The 23,659-nt window shown below is 37.0% G+C and overlaps 1 protein-coding gene across 2 annotated transcripts in view; it reads left to right on the top strand.

The window, feature by feature from the left end:
- LOC126293732 (calexcitin-2-like) overlaps positions 1-23,276 on the top strand; it is a 708,697-nt gene extending 685,421 nt beyond the window's left edge. For both annotated transcript variants that reach the window (XM_049987062.1, XM_049987063.1), the window contains exons 6-7: positions 6,613-6,710; positions 22,561-23,276. In XM_049987062.1, the coding sequence (XP_049843019.1) occupies positions 6,613-6,710; positions 22,561-22,677 (215 nt within the window). In that variant the 3' untranslated portion in view covers positions 22,678-23,276. The remainder of the gene's footprint in view (positions 1-6,612; positions 6,711-22,560) is intronic.
- The last annotated feature ends 383 nt before the right edge of the window (positions 23,277-23,659 follow it).

Here is a 23,659-nt window from a genome sequence, read left to right as displayed (position 1 = left end):
AACACTCTAGGACTCACTTATATTACACAGTTATTCACAATAAGGCTGACAGTGCATTTTCGTCTAATGTCCCGCACAGTTTACTCTTCTAGTTTACCATTACTCATTGAATCACACCTAAATAATTCAAATTACATCCCCAAAATGTCCTACTTTAGAGTAATGTACAGAAACTCCATTCATTCCCACAGTCCACACACAATCATTCATTACTGCAATTGCAATAAAATAAATGTCTTTTAATGCACAGCATTCTGTGGTATTAGTACAATTAGCAATACTCGGTAATAAACTGTAACTTAGCGGATGACTTTATTTTCACTAAGACAGTTTATACCAGACAAATCAAAGGCTCAGTGGATATTGATAATGTTATTCCTTAAATAAAGAAATTCTATTTGTTCAGCAACCCAGAGAAACAAAATCCCTGTTCTTTTGTCGTCAGCGTCGACCGTATGTATGGTGTTCGCAAACATGTGTTGTTTGTAACTGTGGTCACAAGTTCCACATACAATAGCCCTCATTAAAATACAGGGTGGTGCACGAAATGTGTTACCATTTTGTTTTTGAATATAAACTTTATTGTCAATACAATCTGAAAGGAACATGTACTACGCTGAAGAGCCGTCCATGGAGATTTGTTCTAACTCAGCACATGCTCAATATGTCCACCATTTCGTTTCCTAACTTCCTTCTAATGATCACTGAAGTTAGTGATTACCCTACGGCACATGTCTTCTGCAATTTCACTGCAAGCTTGAAGAATAACTCTTCCGAGCTCCATTAAATCACGTGGACATTTCGGGAAAAAATTTTCCTATAGGTACCCCCGTCATTGAAGCAACCTGGAAATCTAAGTGAAATGATCCGCATGTCGAAATGCTCGTGTAAAAACTCCAACACAGTGTTTGCAGTATGTGGCCTTGCCTCATCTTGCACGAACCACTGCGTGTTGAAGGGCAAGGCAGTAGCAAGAAACTGTGGAATGAAGCTATTGCGAAGCGTGCTCAAATAACGCTTGCTGTTCACAGTTTCTTCAAAGAAACTGGGTCCAACAAGTCCGTGACTGGAAATTGCTCCCCACACTGTAATCCTCGGAGCATAAGGTCATTCGTGAAGCGCTTGTGGGTTTTCAGTGACCCAAAAACGTACATTTTGCTTTTTAACCACACCATCTAAATGAAAATGCGCCTCGTCTGAAAACCAAACGTTTTTGAGAGTTTCTTCCCTATCCTCCGCCCACTGAGCGAACTGTAGTCTCTGCTGCTGGTGTTCTTCAGTGAGATTCTGTGCACAGGTCATCTTGTATGGGTACATATGGAGGTCACTTTTAAGAATGCGTTGAACTGAGCGTCTGGATATTCCCAGTTGCACTGCTGCCTTTCTACACGATTTCCCGGGACTTCTCTGCACAGCAACTCGTACCGCTTCAATATTCTCCGGCGAACAAACAGGCTTAGGCCGAGGTCGCTTCGTTTCCAATACTGTTCCTTTCTGTACAAATTTATCGTACAACCTGTGGATGGTCTTCTTGCAAGGGACCCATCGTGTGTTGAACTGTTGTTGAAAACGCCTCTGAGTCACAAAAAGGCTTTTCGTTTCATGAAAAAGTAACACAATTGCTGATCGTTGCTGTGTCGTCAGTCTTCCATTTTCAGCCATTGCTGCTTACTAGTCTCCTAGCGGCAGTATCGTGAATTACACGTCATTTCGTAACTCATTTTTTTTTCCAAGCTCTGCTGGTAGTGCTGTAGAGATGCCAGCGGGATATATAATGTGCGTCGTAAATCGTGAAAGAAACAATTGGTAACACATTTCGTGCGCCACCCTGTAGTATGTTTTGCTAAGTGAATCAAGCAGCCCAAAGCATAATGTTATCATGCGATCTGACTGTCCTTCGGGTAATATTCGATGCAGACTTTCGTACTTAGCGCAACAGACATTCTTCCACATCTGGAATGATTTACTGTTACCAGCTTAGCAACTTTCTCAGCACTAAACATAACCTCGGATCCTATAAGCATCATCTAGATGAGTGGTTCCCAACCTTTCTTAGAATATCACCCCTGAGTGTAGTCAGGTATTATCCCTCTACCCGCCATCATCAATATCAGTGCGTAACTAAGGTCGAGAATGAAACAGTGTTTTCTTTGAACAGTTTTATTTTTAAAATGACAAGAGACAAATGGTATTTGTTTTTGTGTTTTATTAAACTGTGAAATAATGAGACAGTGGGAGTATTGGTACTGCATATTTCTGGCAATCTTTTTTCTGTAGAACGATGAAGTAATTCTCAGTGCATCATTGCCTCACCTGCAACTCCTTCTGTGAAAAGAAAACTACCGATCCATATTGATGGTTGTCATTACAAAATTATTGTCAGGTTGGACTGTCTATTAATTAATTTATTGTTGTGAAGTGATTATTGGAGCAATATCTGGACTATTGCAGGAACTAAATTTAAGGTTAAACTGAACGAAGTAGCACTGTTTTAAACAGACCGGCTTTGTGTTTGGGACAGTGGAAGCTCCAATCCGTAATCGTCAATGCCGATTAGGTTTTTCGAGGTTTCTCTAAATTACTTCAGGTGAATGCTGGGATGGTTCCTAGTATAAAGCCTGTCCTACACTTGTCATACTAGGCATATTTGTAACTATGGAGACATCTGTACATATGAATTATTTCTGTTGTTTTTAAACTGTATGTTCAAGCATGTCCTATATCCTTGTAAAAGAAATATACAGATAAACAAAACTACTACTACTACTACTGCTGCTACTACTACTACAACATGCAGATGTCATTTTCAAGGGATGTTCAGGCATATGTGACGTATGGTACAAACTGTAAGTTTAGTGGGTGAACTATGTGAAGAAGATATTGTTATTCACTCATTTCACAAGCTGTGACCTCCAGAACATTGTGTCGTGTGTTTATGCTAGTATTTGGAAAAAAAGGCAGGTATTGGCAACTTATGAAATCAGCATTACAGTGTTATGAAATAGTGATGATAGTACTGATCTTTTAAAACAGTGTATCTCTGTGGTTGAAACACAGTTGAACGCTTTTCTTTTTACCCTAAGAAAATTTCATTTTATTCCTCAGTGGGTAATCACCCCCAGATTGGGAACCACTGATCTACATTATGTCTACTAAGCAATACATGTAGCAAGTAGTAGGTTCAGGTACGTTACTTAATACTCGACTGTTTGTAAGTGGTAATACAGTGCATCCACTAAACATTGCATACATATGCCAAACAACTGCCGGTCTTGAATTCTTGAGGCAAACTTATCTTCTGGAATCTGAAAACAAATTATTAAGGTAATGGAAAGCATTACAGGGGCTGCCCAGTTTGTATGTCACGAAGAAAAGGTATCAAACCAACGAATGAGCTGAAGGTATAAAAAATATCTCTCACGTTATAACTATGCGAGGTACTAGTGCAAAGTCTCGTGGCTGCTCAGTGCTGCCATCTTGAAAACCTATGCTTCATCTGATTAAACTGATGAAAGGAATTAAATAGAAATAAAGATTTTATGTTAATCTGTGATAATTATTTCCCAATGAATACGAGTCTTCTTATGTGGCACACTAAGATTAACATTATATGAATCACATGGAACACACAACACAATCATATATAGACTTATTCTTCAGTTGTGAATTAAAAATTTAGAAAACCTTTTTAGTAAATGGAATATCACCTTACTAAACTCGATTATGAACCGATACAGCACATAAACAGAATGGAAGCTGCCCCACATTAATCGTAATTGTGAATGCCTCCCTGCTATTAATCCTGCTTGAGTAACTATAAGGTATTACGTTTTCAGTACGGCTCTCTGTGTCATAAAATACAGAAACAAAAAAATGGGGTAGAATTTCAAGAATGAAAATCAATAGCTGCTTTTAGATATGCCTCTCCATCTTTCCCAGTCTAATTCAATGCAGTTTTTCTTGAAAGCATGCCACACCACACAGAAGCAAAACCACACCTCCACTCCAGAACAGCCCAAATGGAACAGAGAAGAAAAAACTTGAAAACCACGTAGCATCTCAGCACCCTCAGTTCTCACTGGACGATGCTGCACTCGCCTCAAAGATCTCGGCCAGAATAAATTACTCGTGGTATGGCAGACCCAGTAGTGAGTACGTAGAAAATTGCTCGGTGGACGAATGTGACGGCAAAGATTGCTCGTAACAATTAGACACATAAAATATACTGAAGTTAGCTAATCACTACAGACAACTTCAATTTTTTCACTTCATCCAGCAAATTTTCTTCTCCTTATTACTTTTGTCCGCACGTCCTCAGCGCCTTCAATAGCTGTTGTCAGAATTGCTTTTCCTTACTATGTATGTCCCACCCAGTTTGTTTCCCTTTTCTTAACCAGGTTTAAGAGAGTTTTTTTGTACTTTTACCCTTTGCAGTAATTCACTGTTCTTTTTATCCGCCGATTTTATTTTCTCCATTCTTCTCCAGACCCACATCTTGACTGCTTTAGTGCAAAATTATAGGAGAAGGATTTGAAAATGATAAGGGAAATGTTATTTAAAGGGTTAAATGATTTACTAACACTATTCTGGACTATATTATCGGATAAAATGGGGGTTTCGGCTATCCGGTCACTGTAGCTAATGAAGAAAAAAATTGAACAATAATATTTCATTATGAATATATAGACATAAAAATTGAAAATTTTCTTATGTTCCTTCTTCAAGTGATTTCTTATATCTCTTCAACACTGTGGTGTCACAGTGGTGTTTCCCTCCATAATTACTGGTGTCCTGAAAGGTCCTCACGATCATCCCAATATATGTTACAATGTACTTTTGTGAACTAATAAATAAATATTCAAACAACTTTTTTAAAACTGTCCTGAAAATATTTTTACACACAGGTCAGACATAATACATTCATATAATTAATAATACTTGGTGTGTGTACATTTCTTACACAAATTGTTATATGCATCTGGTCTCTTTCAGATATCAACACTGACAAACAGCTACTGACTAATCAGTGCATGCTCGACTCTTCATCTCTGGCCTCACTGTCTTTTATTGTCATAACAGATATTATCAATATCTAGTGACCAGAGAGCGCATCTTTTAATCGACTTAAAACAATTACTGTCACTTCAGTTTTCTCTTCCTTCTTTGCTCTCCAGCTTTCACTGCACCCAAAGCATTCAACTGAGCTTTTTCTTAACCTCAATGCTAAATTGCTGCATAAGCAGCACTTCTTCCTTCTGGAAAGCTTGCTTTGCTATTGCAATTCTCCATCTTATTTCTTTTCCCTGCCCAGTTATCAACTAACATGCTCCTCAAACATCTGTATTGTGTAATTTGTTTGATTTGAGTTTCAGTAGATCTCACATTAATACCTTCTTTACCGTTTACTTTTGTCACCATAGTTTTCTTTGTGTCATTTCTCCTACTGTACTCTTTCATTCTTTCATTTACTCTGGATAGTGTTTTTATAGAAAGCAGTATCATGTCATCAGCAAATTTCATGCAGTAGACATTCCGGTTACCTACACTTACTCTTTCCTTCTCTACATCTGTCATCTCCGCCGTCAAGTCTTTCATATGTATGGTAGACAGACCTAGTGAAAGGCAATAGGCCACATGTTATTCCTTTTCCGGTTTTGAGTCTGTCGTATCATTTTTTATATTCATGAATAAAGAGTGTGACGAGTAAGAAAACCCACCCAGACAGTCGGCCGCGGTGGCCTAGCGGTTATGGGCACTTCAGTTCGGAACCGCGCGGCTGCTACAGTCGCAGCTTCGAATCCTGGCTTGGGCACAGATGTGTGCGATGTTCTTAGGTTAGTTAGATTTAAGTAGTTCTAAGTTCTAGGGGACTGATGACCTCAGATGCTAAGTCCCATAGTGCTCAGAGCCATTTTGAACCACCCGGACATTTAAGTGCCACTTCTGGGTCACAGGAAAGTAGCCAGCCCCACATCGAATCTGCCTGTGGATTAACAATAGGAGATGGTGTGCTGACTATCCTGGATGAGGTTTTTAGGCAGTTTTCTACATCCACCGATGTAAATACTCGGCAGGCTCCTGTGTCTTGCCTCAGATACACAATGCACAGATACACTGAAAAATGATGTCACATTTGACCGTGTGATTACACCAGATGCAAACAGATGAGGTACATCGATTCTTCCCCGGAGCATAGTTGGCAGTAGCTTTAAAAACTGTTTTTGGGAGTGGTGACCTCATCGTAGTAATAGTCTATAAACTAGTTTGGTCGGTTCTCTGTGTAATTAATGTCCTGTATCACTATTCGCTGGAGACAGGACATTGGAAAGGAGGGGGGGGGGGGGGGGGGGGGGAAGGAACCACACACAAATGTGGAGTCCCCTTGATAATTTCTTAATATAAGTACAGGTATCAAAATTTATGGAAATAAGATACCTTCTAGCTCTTACAAATTTGCAATACAGTGAAAATTATTGCTTTTACCTCTCTGCCTAAAGAATAAGTTATCTCTCACCATTGTTTCTTTGTGCATATAGCTCGTCACTGTATCTGCTTTGCTCTGTGAAAAGTACTCCTTCGCAGCTTGCCGTATTCGCTTTTTCCTTTCGACAGGTGACGGAACCATCGACCTGGACGAGTTCATCAGTGTCTACACCAGCTACGGCATCTCAGAAGAGGAGTGCAGGAAGGCCTACAGCAAGTTCACCAACGTGAGTTTTGTTGCTTCGACAGTAAATGAGAGAGTACCCGAGTCTAATGGCTGAGCTCTGGAGCTAAGCAGTGAGGAGCAGAGAAAGTAGTCTCACTTTTCGTCTTTTGTAGAACATTTCATGAAGATACCTCATATGGCAATGGCAATGTTATATTAGATAACATGCTTGTTGTAACATAAGGTAATGCACATAAATCAGTTTCATCAGACAGTGTAAGGATTAACACATTTGAGATGTGACTTCGTGTTTGCATTCTCAGTGGTGTACAGTGTATGTCATCTTTGGAAATGGAAATCAGTAGCTTTAACTGAATCGTAGTGTGTCATAGTTTCATAGAATAAACTTCCAGATACGGGTTGCTATAAGGATAATCATAAAACTAAAGTCTTCTATATTTTTTTAGAAATACGAAACTGTATATTCTTTGACTGTGGAGGTTGTAACGGTGTTACATTCTTCTTGATCGTTACTGAAAATTACTTAACTTTTTCCAGGAGTTCATTTTGATGAAAGAACATAAATTTGGAACTTCTCATTATTTATTAACAACAGAACTGCATTCTCGACGCATTTAAACAAAGTACTTCACAGCCATCACTGATCTCTTTGACAAACAGACTCGACATCAACAACTCAGCAACTGACTGACTGACCCACAGCCTCGCTGCTTTCCCTTGTATAGAATTTTAACAATTGCTCACAAAACATTCCATTATTAATTTTGTATAATTTCAGTGTTACAATTAAAATTTACAAAACGTAAAGAAACTGATTTTACACCCAAATAAAGTATAAAATACAGCATTTGAATAACAATCTTTTCCAGTAATATCTTGAGTTTTCCATAAAAAAGTCATTCTTAACTTTAATTACAATAATGTCTCTCATATTATTTTAGTTACGTAATTAATTACAGTTTGGATTTGGTTACTATCATGTAATGGTATTACAAATCTTGTGTTTTATGCGACTGCATATGAGAAACTTGTAAATAAAGTCTCAAATTCTGAATCTGCAAAACTGTGAGATGTAAACAATTGGAGAGTTAACTAGAAATGTAATTACAAGGACTATTAATTGCAAAGGAAGACATAAAAATAAATAACAAATGAAAATACATTGTTTGCTAATAACTTTCAAGCCATTTCTCAAGGTAATGAGGTTCATTGTGTTAACTCATTACTGGATTGTAATTATGGTAAGTAGAGGTGCCGGACACGTATGCCAACACTTCCACAGCATTTTAATATTTTCTGCCAAATATTTATCCCTTCAATTTCTTTATTACATTCAATCCAGCATTTGTACATAAGTTTGATAATGTCAACAATCACTTGATAATGATGACAACACAAATTTCTAGAACATTCCATACACTTTCACAATGAATATCAAGTTTATCAAATAGGACAAAATGATATATATAAAGACACACATAAAATGCCATAGGAAGCACTGAATTGTCTGATAACTATCCGGATGCATATAAAAAGAAGGTGGTATCGGACATTTAATATGAATTTTGAGGGAGGCTGTATCATTACACCCCGCCCCCAGCCACTCTTACAAGTATTACTTGTATGAATGGCTGCTAAATACATATACACACAAAAATATAAAAATGTTTTCTTTTCTTAGCTGTCACTCCAGCCACTGGTTCACATTGCACATCTTGAGGAATTGGCAGCTCACAATCATCAGTCCTTTTGTGCTGTCCATGTTTTGTCTGCAACCCCTCTTTTCTGGCAGTCTCTACGCTGCAATAGCACAGTCCACTATTAGTTTTACAGTTTTCTTAATTTTCATTTCTATGTCAGGTAAGCCACTGGTTCACATTGCACGTCTTGAGGAATTGGCAGCTCACAATCATCAGTCCTTTTGTGCTGTCCATGTTTTGTCTGCAACCCCTCTTTTTCTGGCAGTCTCTACGCTGCAATAGCACAGTCCACTATTAGTTTTACAGTTTTCTTAATTTTCATTTATAGGTCAGGTAAGGATCTGGGATGCAGTTCTCTAGGTAGGAACAGGGATGAACTCAGTACTCATGGTACTTGTGTAGGTTGCAATTAAGGTCACATCATGTATGACTATATCAAAAGCATTAACATATAACCCTATACTATTAGCATATTTACAAACAAAATCACACAAAATTATGCATCTCTAAACTGCAAAGATTTAGCTATATACAGATTAAAGTCAATGAACCTAAAATGAATTATATGTATCCTTTCTTTTTGATTAATAATTCAGTATATTCCACTATACAGCATATTTGACCCCCCCCCCCCCCCCCCCCTCCCCAGATCAACCTTTTATCATATCAAACAAACTCACAGACTGCTCATCATCACACCATCTTGTAATAACAAATTTTTCGCAAAATGTCTTTTGTCACATTGCAACTTGTCCATATAGTAACACATGTACATCTTTACCACTGTCCATTTGTTCATCTCATTAGCAAAGTCAAAAATCGTGACCATGGCTGCAATTCTCAAAGAACCACCCACAAATCAAATACATGCTCTACAGACCATAACTACAATAATCTGCATTATCTTATATCCTTCTAGCTTCTATTCTGTCATGAAAATGCTAACAGTAATTTACTTATAACTATTACACACAGTGAAATACACACACATATGAATCTAGATTATTGTCTTTTACACAACTCATTACTCATGAATTAGTTTTGGAAATGTCCTTTTTACTTATATTTGTATTATAGTGGTTAACTACTGTCTGAAATGCTTAAAGAAGCATTATTTACACATCTTAAGAATTACAAAATCATTTTTAAGTTCTTAGCCAGTCACTGCTGTGAGAAATTCAAATTTAGTACACAGTTTAAATTTTCAAATTATTCCTCAAATAATGTCCCTCAATAGTCATATTACATACAGAAAACTTATACTACAGAGAAGGAATAGTATTTTCAGTAAATTTATCATTACAGGTTTATGGGGTGAGTAAAAGATGTAGCATCTGAAAGTGAAAAGAAGAAAATAGAACGGAGACCTAGTGTTCACCACGCACTTGACACAAAGATGTGTCCTCCTGAGAGCATTTTCATTATCTCATTTTTTCTTGGTGTTTAACACTTACTTCATATGGTTTGACAAAAAATGGTTTGTGAGGTTTTAGTTTAAGTCTACATTCATAGTTTTTCACTTTCTCAGGTTTCTCACTAAACACATATTTGTATTCCCACAACAAACTGCCTAATTGGTCTGTCTGTTCTTCATCTAGACTTCCAGCCACTAATTCAGCATACTTGTTTTCACTGCATTTGTCTTCACTGTCTTCCTCGTTAACGTCAATCTTTTCATTTGCACAAATCACTCTTCTAATTTGAAAATTGTGGACAGTGTTGTATGATTAGTTCAGTCACATGTGTTACATCTATATTTGGGTTGGTAAGCCTTAACTTTTTGTTATTCTAGTCAAAATCTGCATTTACTCTTTGTATCCAATTCATTCCGAACAAAATATTTTCATTGAGACCAAGTACTACAAAACATCCTTGGTTATATTGTACATCATTAATGGTGAATTGCCTGTTTACAACTCTGATGTGCCTACCAGTTGCTCCCTTAATTTTGATTCCAATTACAGGATATCCTTCAAAGTCAGCACTATGTCTTATCTGGTCTCTAAATTTTTCAGAAATGGCACAAACAGGACTACCTGTGTCTAAGAAGCAAACTCCCTCATAATTTGCAACTTTTATATGTACATACGAGCAACCTAAAACTTTTTGCTTTCTGCTTTCCTCTTCTTCATACAACAAATCATCCTCAATCTCTCTAAAGTCCAAGTCATTTATACCATTTTTGCCTGCACAATTTCTCTTACTTGTCTGAATTTTACTTACAGCTACATCAGAAGATTGCTTGATATCATGTCCCTCTTTTACACACTGTCTATTTTTCCCAGAACTGATCCCACTGTAAGCCTGCTGATTGGTTCTACCTTCCCAGTTGGAATGCAGTTCTTCACAAATAATCTTGATGACCTTTTTTACTCTGTCGCTGTTACTATAACCCTTGTAAGTATGCCATAAAGTTTCTAGCATCACATCTAAATCATTATGTCTGTCCACACGTCCTTATCTGATGATACAATCTGGTTCTCATATTCTTCACAAATACTACTGACATCATTTTCTTCATCATTAATGAAATCTTCTTTAACCTCCGTGTACACCATGCTTTCTAATTCTTCCTCCCATTCATCATTACTACTGACTCTTTCACTATCAGTATTACCACACATGCTATCATCTCTAATTCTAGACACTTCCACAACATTTTTACAATGATCGTCAGAATTGTTGACAAGTACACTAGTACAGGTACAATCACTTAAGTGCTTAACACGGTTTGATTCTCCCTCCATTAATTTACTTAATCCAAACTCATCAAAATTATTATCAGAATCAATATTTTCTTCACCACACTAATTATACAGATTTGATATAGTTTTTTCCTCTAACAGAACCTCTTCAACATTCTTACAGATGTTAATACTTCTATCTTCCACACTTTCATTCATACTTTTGCAGAAGTTACTGTCAAACTGTAATTTGCTAATCTGCTGTGCTCTTCTTACATTAATTCTGTCATTTCCACTCCAATATCTTCGATTACTCTGTCTTTTATTTTTGATGTCCCTAAGCCAGTGGTGTTTAGTCTGATTTTGGTACAAATTCCTCGCTCCTAACTGACAGGCTCCCAATGGGGCATCTGTCAGTTTAAATTGCTTCATTCTGATTGGAGATTATCTAATTGCCTGAGTACTATTCTCCCAAGGTGTCCCCTGTTGTCATTTCCTCTGTTTCCACTCCCATTAATATGATTGATCCATCTATTATCGCTTCTATTGTAACCACTAATATTATTCTGATTTTCATTATTACTCCTGCCTTGATTCTTGCTTTAATTCCACCCCCCATATGGTTGATTGCCAAATCTGCCATTACTTAACCTTCAATTTCTCTCAAAGGCTCTATCCAACTTATCTACATATCTCAAGAACTGGTGTACAGAGTCGTCTAGTCCATAGATCAATTCCCACTGTACTATTTTCGGTTATCTCTTTTTTAAGGCATCTCTTTTATTTATTTATCAATATAAATCTCTTTTACATTACATATATTGTACACAGGATATCGAACAGAATACCTTTTTTAACTATTGGTTTTTCAAACATTAAACATTCATGATTTAAATTTTTATGACAAATTGGATCTATACAGTCAATAATTACAAATTTCTGAAATACTGTATATTTATAACTTATTTCTACAATTAAAGATATAAATTACATTTTTTCTTGCATAAGATACTGTGAGATTGAATAGTAGCAGTTTTTCAGAAGGTAGGCTGTCACAGACTTTTTAAAGCTTTGTTGTTTAGGAAGAGATTTTTATATGTCTTGGTAATCTGTTGCAAAGTTTTGTTCCAGCATGATATACACCTTTTTGGCATAATGTTGTGTTACAATGATTAACATGTATGTCACTGTCTGACCTCGTAATGTAATCATGGGCACTTTTCTTTTGAGGAAAAAGGTTTTCTTTTCTCAGTATGCTTTTTTTGACATGCATGACTACTTCCAGTATATAAATGCAAGGAAGGGGTAGGACCTTTAGATCTTTAAAGAAAGGTTTGCATGGTTTTCTGCTGCACACTCGTTTCATTATTCTTATAATAGCCTTTTGTTTCCTGAAAATTCTTATGACCTGGTGTACATTTCCCCAGAAAATGAAACCTACTTCAGTATTGAATGTACACGAGCAAAGTATACAGCCCTAACTGTTTCTACACTAGTATTGTTGCAGAGAATTCTTACTACATAGCTCATTTTTGCTAGTTTTGCATTTAGGGATGTGATATGAGTGCTCCATTTAAGATTTAGCTTACTTCCTCAGGAGTATAGAATGATCAATCACATCAAAAGCTCTTGTTAGGTCCAAGAATAAACCAGAGATATTTCTGTGGTTGTCCACTGCATTTAACACATGGTTTACAGGTATCAGACTGAAAGTGGCTATTTCAATTGATCACTGTGGTCTGAAGTCATGTTGACATCCAGAAATAATATTATTCTTGTCAAAGAATGTAATTAGCTTTGAAAGGAACACTTTTTCAATAATTTTTGAAAACCCTGACAATAGAGACACAGGCCTAGAGATACCCATACATTGATGATCACCTTTTTTAAAGAGGGGTATTACTATTGCCATTTTCAGTTTCAGAGGGAAGGATGAATTGCATATGTCCAATAAAGGTGAAAGTATTTGTCTTGCTGTTATTTTTATAATATAATCTGGAATATCATCAATACCAGTTGAATACTTACTCTTCAGTGAATTAATGGTATTTATGAGCTCTGTTTGGCGTACTGGACTGCGGAACATGGATATATTATTTATTTCTATAGATGAAAGTTCTTTACATGTTGTACTAGGTGGATTTCCAAGTTTTTTCTTAACTAATTTTCCAGCAACAGTTGCATGATAAGAATTGAAACTGTCTGCAACTGACCTAGGGTCAGTGACATTCTTGCCATCATGTGATATCACAATATTTTTGTAAGTTGTCTTCTTCCCCGTAAGATCCTGCACAGCTTTCCACATTGATTTAGTTTTATTGGATGACTTCATAATATATTTGTCATTTTCCTTAATTTTTGCCTCTTTTATGACCCGTTTCAAAATTAACTTGTATTTTTTGAAATAATTCATAAATTCTGGATTGCTGTGAATTTTTTACTGCAGAAAAAGTTCCCCCTTCCTTTTACAAGATGCTCTAATGCCTGATGTAATCCAGTTTTTGAATCTATCTGTGCTTTTGGAAATCACTTTCCTTTGTGGAAATGCTGTGTCAAAGTTATGCTTGAAAATGTTCAAAAAATTTTCCAACTTTTCGTGGGTACTAGAGGTATCATATACTTCTCTCCAAGATTGTTCGCTCATTAGGTACTGGAAGTATTCAATATTTTTCCTACTATAAATTCTTTTATGGATGACGTTTTCAATAATGGTCGAAATGTGATATACAGGTATGGTCAGTAATTGCGAAAGGTGGTCACTATAGCCAGTATCAAAGTTTTCTGATGTATAGTTGTCCATTTTTACAGATATCTGATCAAGGAGAGCGACAGTTTCCTGATGTACAGTTGTCCGTGTTTACAGATATCTGATCAAGGAGAGTGACACTAGCTTTTGTTACATGTGTTGGGGAGCTAACAGTTAGACAAAGATTGTACGCTTTCATAATATTTAAAAACATTTCCCTGTGAGGGCTATGGCTCAGAAAGTCAATATTAAAATCACCACATAGTACCATTGTTTTCCCATTAACTCAACAGCTGAGATTTCAAAGTCTCTTTCACAACCAAGTTTGCAAACAGATGCTATACTCTTATAATCTAGATTTTCTCTTGCATATATACAAGTTCCCCCATGTTTTGATTCCATTCTATAAAAGCATTATTTTTAAGTACTGAAAAAATCATTTTGTAGCCAATGCTCACAAAAACATAACACTGAAACATCTTCCCATTCACTATTGAGGAATATATTTATTTCATCAACTTTGTTTGTTAATGACTGTACATTCTGGTGTACAATCTTCAGTGTGTATTTGAAATTTAATTGTGCATCACATTTTTTGTGATTCAGTCTACTTCCCTAAAAAATCTATTTGTGTTAGTTCATCAAAAGGTTTGTATAAGTGTGCTAATTTCCTCAATTGGCATTCACAAAAACACTTCAAGCTACAATCACCTTCCCTATACATTTGACCATTCAAAAACTAACTTTTAATCCTAGCTTGCTCAGATTCTGACCAAAACTTATTTAAGAACTTTCTCTCAGATTCATCATATGACACAGTAGAGTTTACTTTCTCATTGGGCCATGACATTGCTTCTCCATCCAAAAATCACTTAACAAATTTAATTTTAACATTGTCTGTCATGTCATTACTAAAATTATCGTGACAATGCTGTATAAATCAACAGGATGCAATTTCCCATCTCCTGGAAAGCATTTTAAAGGTATGCCACCCCATACACAGTTAAAATTGCTAAGAAAATTTCTTTGGGTTGCACCCTCTTGTAATTCTACAACTTTCTTACTTAAATCTACAACATTATTTTTCCATAAATCTATTTTTTCATCACACTTTACACCTACATTACTTATGTGGTTGGAAATGTCTGTAAGTTTTTAGCTCGGAGTTCTCCTTTGTAAGCTTCTACTTTTTCTTCTAAGATTCTCCTAGTCTGAACAATCTCTACTAAGTTTAGAATTTTCTACTTCTACATGTTTATCTAGTTTCTGAATCTTTCCTCGTTTTTGGACAAATTGTGTGAAATTAGTTTCTAATAAATCAACCCGTTCCTCCACTGCTGCTACACAAACATTGAGTTCACCCTCCTGTCTCTAAAGTAATTTTTAGTGCTGCTAAACCCTCCTGGATTTCCCTTATCTGATTAGCATTTTCAGTAACAGTAGTCTTTAATTCTGCCATTTGTTCACTGAATTCCTGACTCAACTGTAGACCTTGCTGACCAATATCTTGCCTAATCTGTCCCATTTGTTCCATCACTTCTTTCAGATGCTGCATTAATAACATTAACAAATGATCTCTGCTTCTTTTCGCTGTGTAATTGGAGAATTCGTGGTGACATTTTCACTGGAACCCTCTCCACCAAAACCTCGATCTACACTTAGTTCACTGAAACTTGATCCTAGGTCTGAAGTGTTTTCTATAGGAAGCACTCAATTGTCCGATAAAAAAAGGTGGTATCACACATTTCATAAGAATTTTGGGGGAGGCTGTATCGTTACAAGGTCTTGTGGTTAGAGTGCTAGGCTCTAGCTATGGAGGTCTGGGTTCAGTCTTGGGTAGGAGCAGGAATTATTCTTCATCTTTCACCTTCTTGTTGCAGCTGAATCCTGTCAAATGGGTTTTCAACTTAGGAAACAGGTAGCAGTCACTGTGTGTCAAGTTTGGACTACAGATGAGATTTCGTTCAGCCTTTTCGAGGAGAGAAACAGTTTGACAGATGGTGGGTAGACGAGTGTTTCACTGAGAATACTTACACCACCTCTCAGTATTCATTCTTTTCCAGTTCTGAATTGCCCATATGAGGTTTTTCAGTGTTTCACAGTACCTGTCAGTGTCTATTATTGTCCCAGTGGCATAAAGTCTGCTGACAATATCCCATTTTTATCCCGAAACACAGTTGCTGCAAATTTATTGTCCGACTGTTTCGTCTTCGTGGCTCAGGTGAAGTGCAGTTATGTTCTTCACCCTTGAGAATTCGGCCCAAAAATACAAGGTGGACTCCCTGCTGGGAGCAATCTGATATTTGGTAAACAAGAGTATTTGACAGTCATGATTGCTTGTTGTCATATTTTTATTTTTATTTTATTTCCATAGTGACCAGTTTTGACAGAGTCTAATTGTCATCTCCGGATCTATAATGAAGCAGGAGAAAACATTATTATGACAATCCGCACAACTGTGCAACCAGTATATTGCAGGAAAACAACATAATAATCATGTATGGTGGTACTCTTTACACACCTTTTGGAATAAGTCACACAAATGTGATGAAAGCACACTTTACTTACAAAGCTCAGGTACCACATTAGTGTGCAGAATACATAAAACAGAGTAAATAAAAAGTACATAGCACCAACAGTGTGTCTTGGAGTGGACACAAGTTCATAAATTGACCTGTTATAGTTACTGCTTAGCAGCAAAGACTGAGTGAGCAAGCAGCAAAAGTGTCAGTGGACGGGTACACACTCAGTCCACTGGTGGTGTAAGTGAGCCGTTACACTGATTATTAAATTTTTTTGAAATACAAAATTGTACTCGCTATATGGATTGATGAAGGAATATTTATTATATAATGGAAACTTATGTAATGGCTCAAGTGAAAACAATGGCAGCATTCAAATAATATCACAACACTTGGCAAAAACTGTCGGTTCAAACCTGAATCGGCAAAACATTTAGACTGTACACTACTATGTTTACAGCTTGTATGTAAAGGCAGATAAAGTAACTTTTCAAAGGTGACTCTACACACAGGTACAGTGCCTGCACTTACAAAATCATCCACACGAATTTACTGACACTTTGTCACACAGACATTCAAATTGTATGTCAGCAACAGACAGAATGCCACAGGAGTACACCTCTGACATGCCAATATATACTTTGGATAAAGGGATGCATTTTTTTAATATTGTGGAAAAATAAATTTAATAATGAAAATAAAAAACATTACACTATGTTCAAAATGCCAGCTGTTAGTGTGAAGCACCTATGGACAGGATATCACAGATGTCTTATTGTTATAAATGGCCTATCAAATATAAAAAGAACATACTTAGAAAGAAGTATAAAATGTAGGCTGGACATTTTCGTACATCAGTTTTTTATGTATTGTATGCACACAATTATTTAAGACTGTCTGCAACTTTGGCTTACCAGAGGACGCAAAATACAGATGTACTTATTTAAGAAAACCAGGTATAGGGATGTGCCTCCCTGGATAAACACAGGAGACAAGTAATGGTAGGCTGGTACCATACCAGGCTGAAAAAACCATGTAGGTGCACTGCATATTTAAATAGCACAATAAGCAGCAGTAATGAAAAATGTGATAGTGTTCTCGTGTTGCTATAACAATATTAGCCACTAGTAGATAAATGATTATAAGTGCATTTCCCTATTGTGACTGATTTGCTAGAGGTTACCCATAGGATACTTAGTGATGTACTCCAATGTGTTACCATGTTACAATGTATTTCTTTTTTTTTTATTCCACTGCTTACTGCTGTATTTTAATATGAAGTGCACCTACATGGTTTTTCCAGCCTAGTTCAAGGCTAACATTACCTGGATCCTGTGTTTATCCAGGAGGGGGAGGTGAGAGGGGGGAAGGGGGGGCGAGCACACTCCTATATCTGATGTTCTTAAATAAGCACATCCGTATTTTGATTCATTTTGTAAGTGAAAGTTGCAGCCCTGCACCTGATAGACTCAAACAATTGTACATATGTTGTTTGTTGTTGTGGTCTTCAGTCCTGAGACTGGTTTGATGCAGCTCCCCATGCTACTCTACACTGTACAAGCTTCTTCATCTCCCAGTACCTAATGCAGCCCTTCTGAATCTGCTTAGTGTATTCATCTCTTGGTCTCCCTCTACTATTTTTACCCTCCACGCTGCCATCCAATACTAAATTTGTAATCCCTCGATGTCCCAGAACATGTCCTGCCAACCAATCCCTTCTTCTAGTCAAGTTGTGCCACAAACTCCTCTTCTCCCCAATTCTATTCAATACCTCCTCATTAGTTATGTGATCTACCCATCTAATCTTCAGCATTATTCTGTAGCACCACATTTTGAAAGCATCTATTCTCTTCTTGTCTAAACTATTTATAGTCCACGTTTCACTTCCATACGTGGCTACACTCCATACAAATACTTTCAGAAACGACTACCTGACATTTAAATCTATACTCGATGTTAACAAATTTTTCTTCTTCAGAAACGCTTTCCTTGCCATTGCCAGTCTACATTTTATATCCTCTCTACTTCGCCCATTGTCAGGTATATTGCTCCCCAAATAGCAAAACTCCTTTACTACTTTAAGTGTCTCATTTCCTAATCTAATTCCCTCAGCATCACCCGACTTAATTCGACTTCATTCCATTATCCTCGTTTTGCTTTTGTTGATGTTCCTCTTATACCCTCCTTTCAAGACACTGTTCATTCTGTTCAGGTGCTCTTCCAAGTTCTTTGCTGTCTCTGACAGAATTACAATGTCATCGGCGAACCTCAAAGTTTTTATTTCTTCTTCATGGATTTTAATACCTACTCCGAATTTTTCATTTGTTTCCTTCACTGCTTGCTCAATATAGAGAGTGAATAACATCGGGGAGAGGCTACAACCCTGTCTCATTCCCTTCCATCCGCTGCTTCCCTTTCATGTCTCTCGACTCTTTGCAATAATTATAAAACTAATGTCTGAAAATGTCCAGCCTAACTTTTATACTACTTTCTAAGTAAGTTCCTATCCATAGGTGCCTCACACTAGCAGCTGACAGGTGGAGCCCGTTATAATGTCTTCCTCCCCCCTTCCCCCTTTCCCCACCCTCCACCCCACCCCTCCTCCCCAAGAATATTTGAAAATTAAAAGATTATACATCCCTTTATGCAAAGTATATATTGGCATGTTGGAGGTGCATTTCTAAGGTATTCTAGTTGGCAAGTATCCTCTTAACTAACACAGAATGTCTGCATTAGAAAGTGTTGGTATTCGTGTGAATGATTTTGTAAGTGTAGGGACTACGTCTGTATGTATTGTCACCTTTGACAACTAGTTTATCTGCATTTATAAAAAAGTTGTAAATCTAGCAGCGTACAATCTTAAGTGTTTCAGTGATTCAGGTTTGAAATGACAGTTTATGATAGGTAGTTTTTCCACTATGTAATAACCATTTCTATGTCAATGTATCTGGTAATTAGAACTGTTTGTTTTAAAGCGTAATTAATAATTGATATAATGGCTCACTTACACCACCTGTTGACCAAGCGTGTAACTACTCTCGGCACTTGTGCTGCACGCCCACTCGGTCTTTTCCGGTTCACAGTGGATGTAATGGATCCGTCTACAAGCGAGCCCTACCTCCGGAGCAACTGTTGGAGCTACGGACGTTTTATTTACTCTCTTTTACATATTTGGCAGGCCAATATGACACCTTTGTTTTATAAGTGGGGTATGATCTCATTACGGTTGTATGACCCATTCACAGTAATATCATTTCCAGAGAGTATATAAAAAAAATATTGCGAGATCTGGTTATTACGTTGTTCTCCCTCGGTATTCCAGTTGTACAGTTGCGTGGGTCGGTCACAGTAAAGTTTTCTCTCGGTGCATTGTAGATCTGAAGATGACACCTAGACTCTATCAAAACTGGTCATTGCAGAAATAAAATAAAAATGTCAGACGATATTGGCTGCCAAATTTTCTTATGAATCCAAAAATTTTGTCCTTTTTGTCTGCATAGTGGCAAAGAAATTTGAGGGAATAATAAACTTGTCATTTGTTGTCTTCTGTAAATGTTTCCATTAAAACCTTGACAAATTTGGCTTTCAAAATCCACAGAAGAACACAGAGATCATTCAGGGCAATCTGCTGACTGGTACACAGGGTTTACTCAAACTCTGCCACTGACTTTTAGGAGACTGGCAGTCTCCCAGTTCTTTGTTCATTGCAAATTTCAGTATGACCTCCTGTAAACTCTCTACACCACTTGTGAACATTTTGACACCTGTGCACAATCCCCCATACAATTCTGTCAAGTGGCAGTGAAGTGCAGTCAGTTCAACACCTTTTGAGTTCAAGAACAAAGTAACTGTACAAACTTCACACTTGGTGTTTGCATCCAGCCGAATGCTCCGTTCTCTGCAAATGCCAATCCGAGACTGAGCATCTCGGCAAGGAGCTCACACACTCGTCTGAGAGAAGGGAAACACCAGTCAATACAGTGTCGCGCGCAGCCACACTGATAGTTTCTTCGTGTCCCCGACACTCTGCAGGCGTTTCTTTTAGGATTACCCTCAAACAAATGCCTTCTCAGGAATTTTCTTTCACCTGTGCACGTATGTGAGCTGGCTCGGATGGGGTCTTCATTAACTGCTATGAAAGCTTTGGCAATTGTGTCACAAAAGTGTTGACGAATTTTTTTCGATCAGTTCTGTATCGCGTATACTTTATTTTACTTTTAATGAGGAAGTTATGATTTACAAAAAATGGCTCTGAGCACTATGGGACTCAACTGCTGTGGTCATTAGTCCCCTAGAACTTAGAACTACTGAAACCTAACTAACCTAAGGACATCACACACATCCATGCCCGAGGCAGGATTCGAACCTGCGACCGTAGCACTCCTCGCACGGTTCTGGATTGCGCGCCTATAACCGCGAGACCACCGCTATGATTTACATTAACACACAAGAAAGAGTAATAAAAATTCGAGGTATAAGTGAGACTCAAAACCACATCAAAAATCCTGAGTAAAATAAGAAAAATTGGAGTAGTAAAAATAACCGCTAGGGAGGTTCACACTTTTCAAGTTTGAATTTTTCTTTATGTTACCACTCACGTTGGTTCGACTGTAAGAAATGAAACAAAAATAGCTGAGTGCACTTTGGACTCGACAGTAAATTGAAAATCGGTGCACCTTGGTTCCTGTTTTGGTACTAAATAACTGAAATGTTTTAAGTAGCAGTTTGGCTTTTCAGTTTTCCCTTCTTCTTTTTATCTCAAAACAGTTTCAGTCTCTCTGACCTGGCTGCTCTTTCTTCATCAATTAAAATGTTTTGCTTTGATTTAAATATTATTAGATTGAGTCTCATGTTTCTGTTCCTAGTAATTATCTTTCCTTTTCTGTTTTCAGTTTGTTGTGTTGTTATACTTAACACTTCTAAATCATCCTGGACCTCTTTGAAACTGTTATTCCTGGTTTTATTGTTCCAAAAGTAGTTGGGGATTTATCGTCATCCCAATGTATGTCAGAAAAAGACAAGACTCGTTTTTCACACTGTACCTGTTACTGGCTGACTTTCATGATGCACACTTCACTGGTCAGCAGTTCCATTGTCCATCTATCTGGTATGTTTTGCTAATGATTTTTGTGGCATATCTTCTGTCTACCTTCTATAGTATATCTGTTGCTGATGTGGTGTCCTACTTAAATAATTTTCGTTTGCATTTTTTGCTTCACAATACTACAGAGAAGTGTTTGAATTTGGCATTCGTTGAAATAGGTTTATCTTTGGAGGATGGTCCGGTGTCTCTTTGTGCTTGTTTCACATTCGTTTCTGTGCTCTCTATCGAGGTTTTCTCATTTGAGTTCCAGGTTGTCATTCCACTGTATTATGAGAACTTATTTACACCCTTGATTTGTTTGTTATTGTTCAGCCAAATAGCTGGTGTTTCAACTTTGTAAGTTAGCATCTTATTTTTAATTCAATTTGCAATCCAGTGTTTGCCACCACTTTCTCAAGTTCAGCCTCCTCCACAGTACTTGCAAGTAGTGCAAGATCCTCTGTGAATGCTATCTAATTAAGTTTAGTTTTTTTTCCAGTCTCCATGATTGGTTTGCAATTTTTGTTCCATTCTTGTACGACTCTTTCCAAAGTGCTTTTAAATGGTGCTCCTGAGAGTTCAACCCCTGTCAGAGGCCAGCATGGATTTTGAATGGTTCAAACGATTCACCCTTAAATGTAACATCTGGTATTCTACAGATGATTCCAATAAGGTTTAGGAGGTTTTGGTGTAGGCCAGATTCCTTAAGGATCATCAGCAATGAGTCAGATATTTTCTATACATGTTTGGTAATTCTGCTTTTTACTTATAAGCTTCCAACACTCTGTTGTTTTCGTGTGACATCCGTGAATTTTCTAACAGCCTGTCTTTCACATACCTCCATTCTGTCCAGCTTATAGTTTATTCTTAAGCACTCACATGCGTATAAATAAACCATTCTTGCCATTGTGATACAGTGTTTTATTTTTGTATTCTGTAAATGCATTTCGTGTTGTATATATTTTCATTAAATTGTGTTCTCTCTCTATTTTACTACGTCTTGTGTCTATTGTAAATCATTATTTAGTAGGTCATTTTACATTTATTTATATATTCTTTTTATTCTTATTTTTTATTCTGTTTTATCTTGAATGTTATTTTGAACATACAGAAATAGGAGTTACACTGAAAGCTAAATCTGTCTGTCTCTTACAGAATCAAAGTGTGCAGGTAACACCACAAGTCTTCGAGAAGCTGTGGAGGGAATTCTTCTCCTCAACAGACCCGGAAGCTCCGGGAAACTTCATATTTGGCAAAACTTCATTCGATTAGGCTTTTCCGAGAAGACGGAGAGAGGAAGAGGGGGGAAATCGTGATGGTGGAGGGATGAGAAAACGAGACATACAGAAATGGCATTCACTTATGGATATGCACAGGTGAAGGTCCACTAATTCAGTGTTGTGCATTACTGCTTTGCTATCTGTGTTGTCAGGGAGAGTAACGGTACGTACACGTACGTATTGTTGCGAGACAGGAAACCTGGTCGACTATCTCCTCCACTCATCTGTGGCCCCAAATTTTGTGTTAAATTTCTCTCCGGGCAACAAAAAGGAAAATCCCTGTATAAGCAGATTGCTGGTATATAAATATACTTATGAATATATATAAAGTATTGCTATTGTTTTCATGCTATTATCAAAATAATGTTCTGCATGCATGATAAGCACACACTATGTTAACTTTGTCTGGACCTGTCACGTAACTCTTCTTTAAGCTTCTCTATTAAAATGATGTGTATGCTTACAAACATTACAGATAACTATTTTATATAATGTAAGAAACTGGTGCAGATTATATACCACTCCATATATTGAACAATAATTTGTATTTATCTGAGATATTGAAAAGAAATAAATGGCTTTGCCAAATAAGTATTTTTTCAATTACTGACAAAATAACACATGAATCAAGTGTCAGGTGCAGTAACAAAAGGTACCACACTGAACAGTTCACAAAGCAATACGGATGCCTTCGAAACCGTCTTGTGACTAACCTGTACCACAGTGGCATACCCCTCAATTTCCTATTGTCCAGTGATATTTTAAGGTTGCCTGGTAGATGGCCACCTCTATTTTTAAATTAAATTTTACTTTACTTCATAAATTAGACACAGCTTAAGTAATACAAAGACGTTATTCTGTATGAAGAATTATTTAAAAACAATATTGCTAACTGGCACAGCCTGTGAAACTAAATGGATACATGTGATATTAGAGAATGTATTTGAAACCAACGGAGTTGAATTATGCTCTGC

This window comes from Schistocerca gregaria, chromosome 10, assembly GCF_023897955.1.
Source record: "Schistocerca gregaria isolate iqSchGreg1 chromosome 10, iqSchGreg1.2, whole genome shotgun sequence".
Lineage (NCBI taxonomy): Eukaryota > Metazoa > Arthropoda > Insecta > Orthoptera > Acrididae > Schistocerca > Schistocerca gregaria.
Note: the sequence above shows the minus strand (reverse complement) of the source record. Positions and strands in the feature narration are given on the sequence as shown.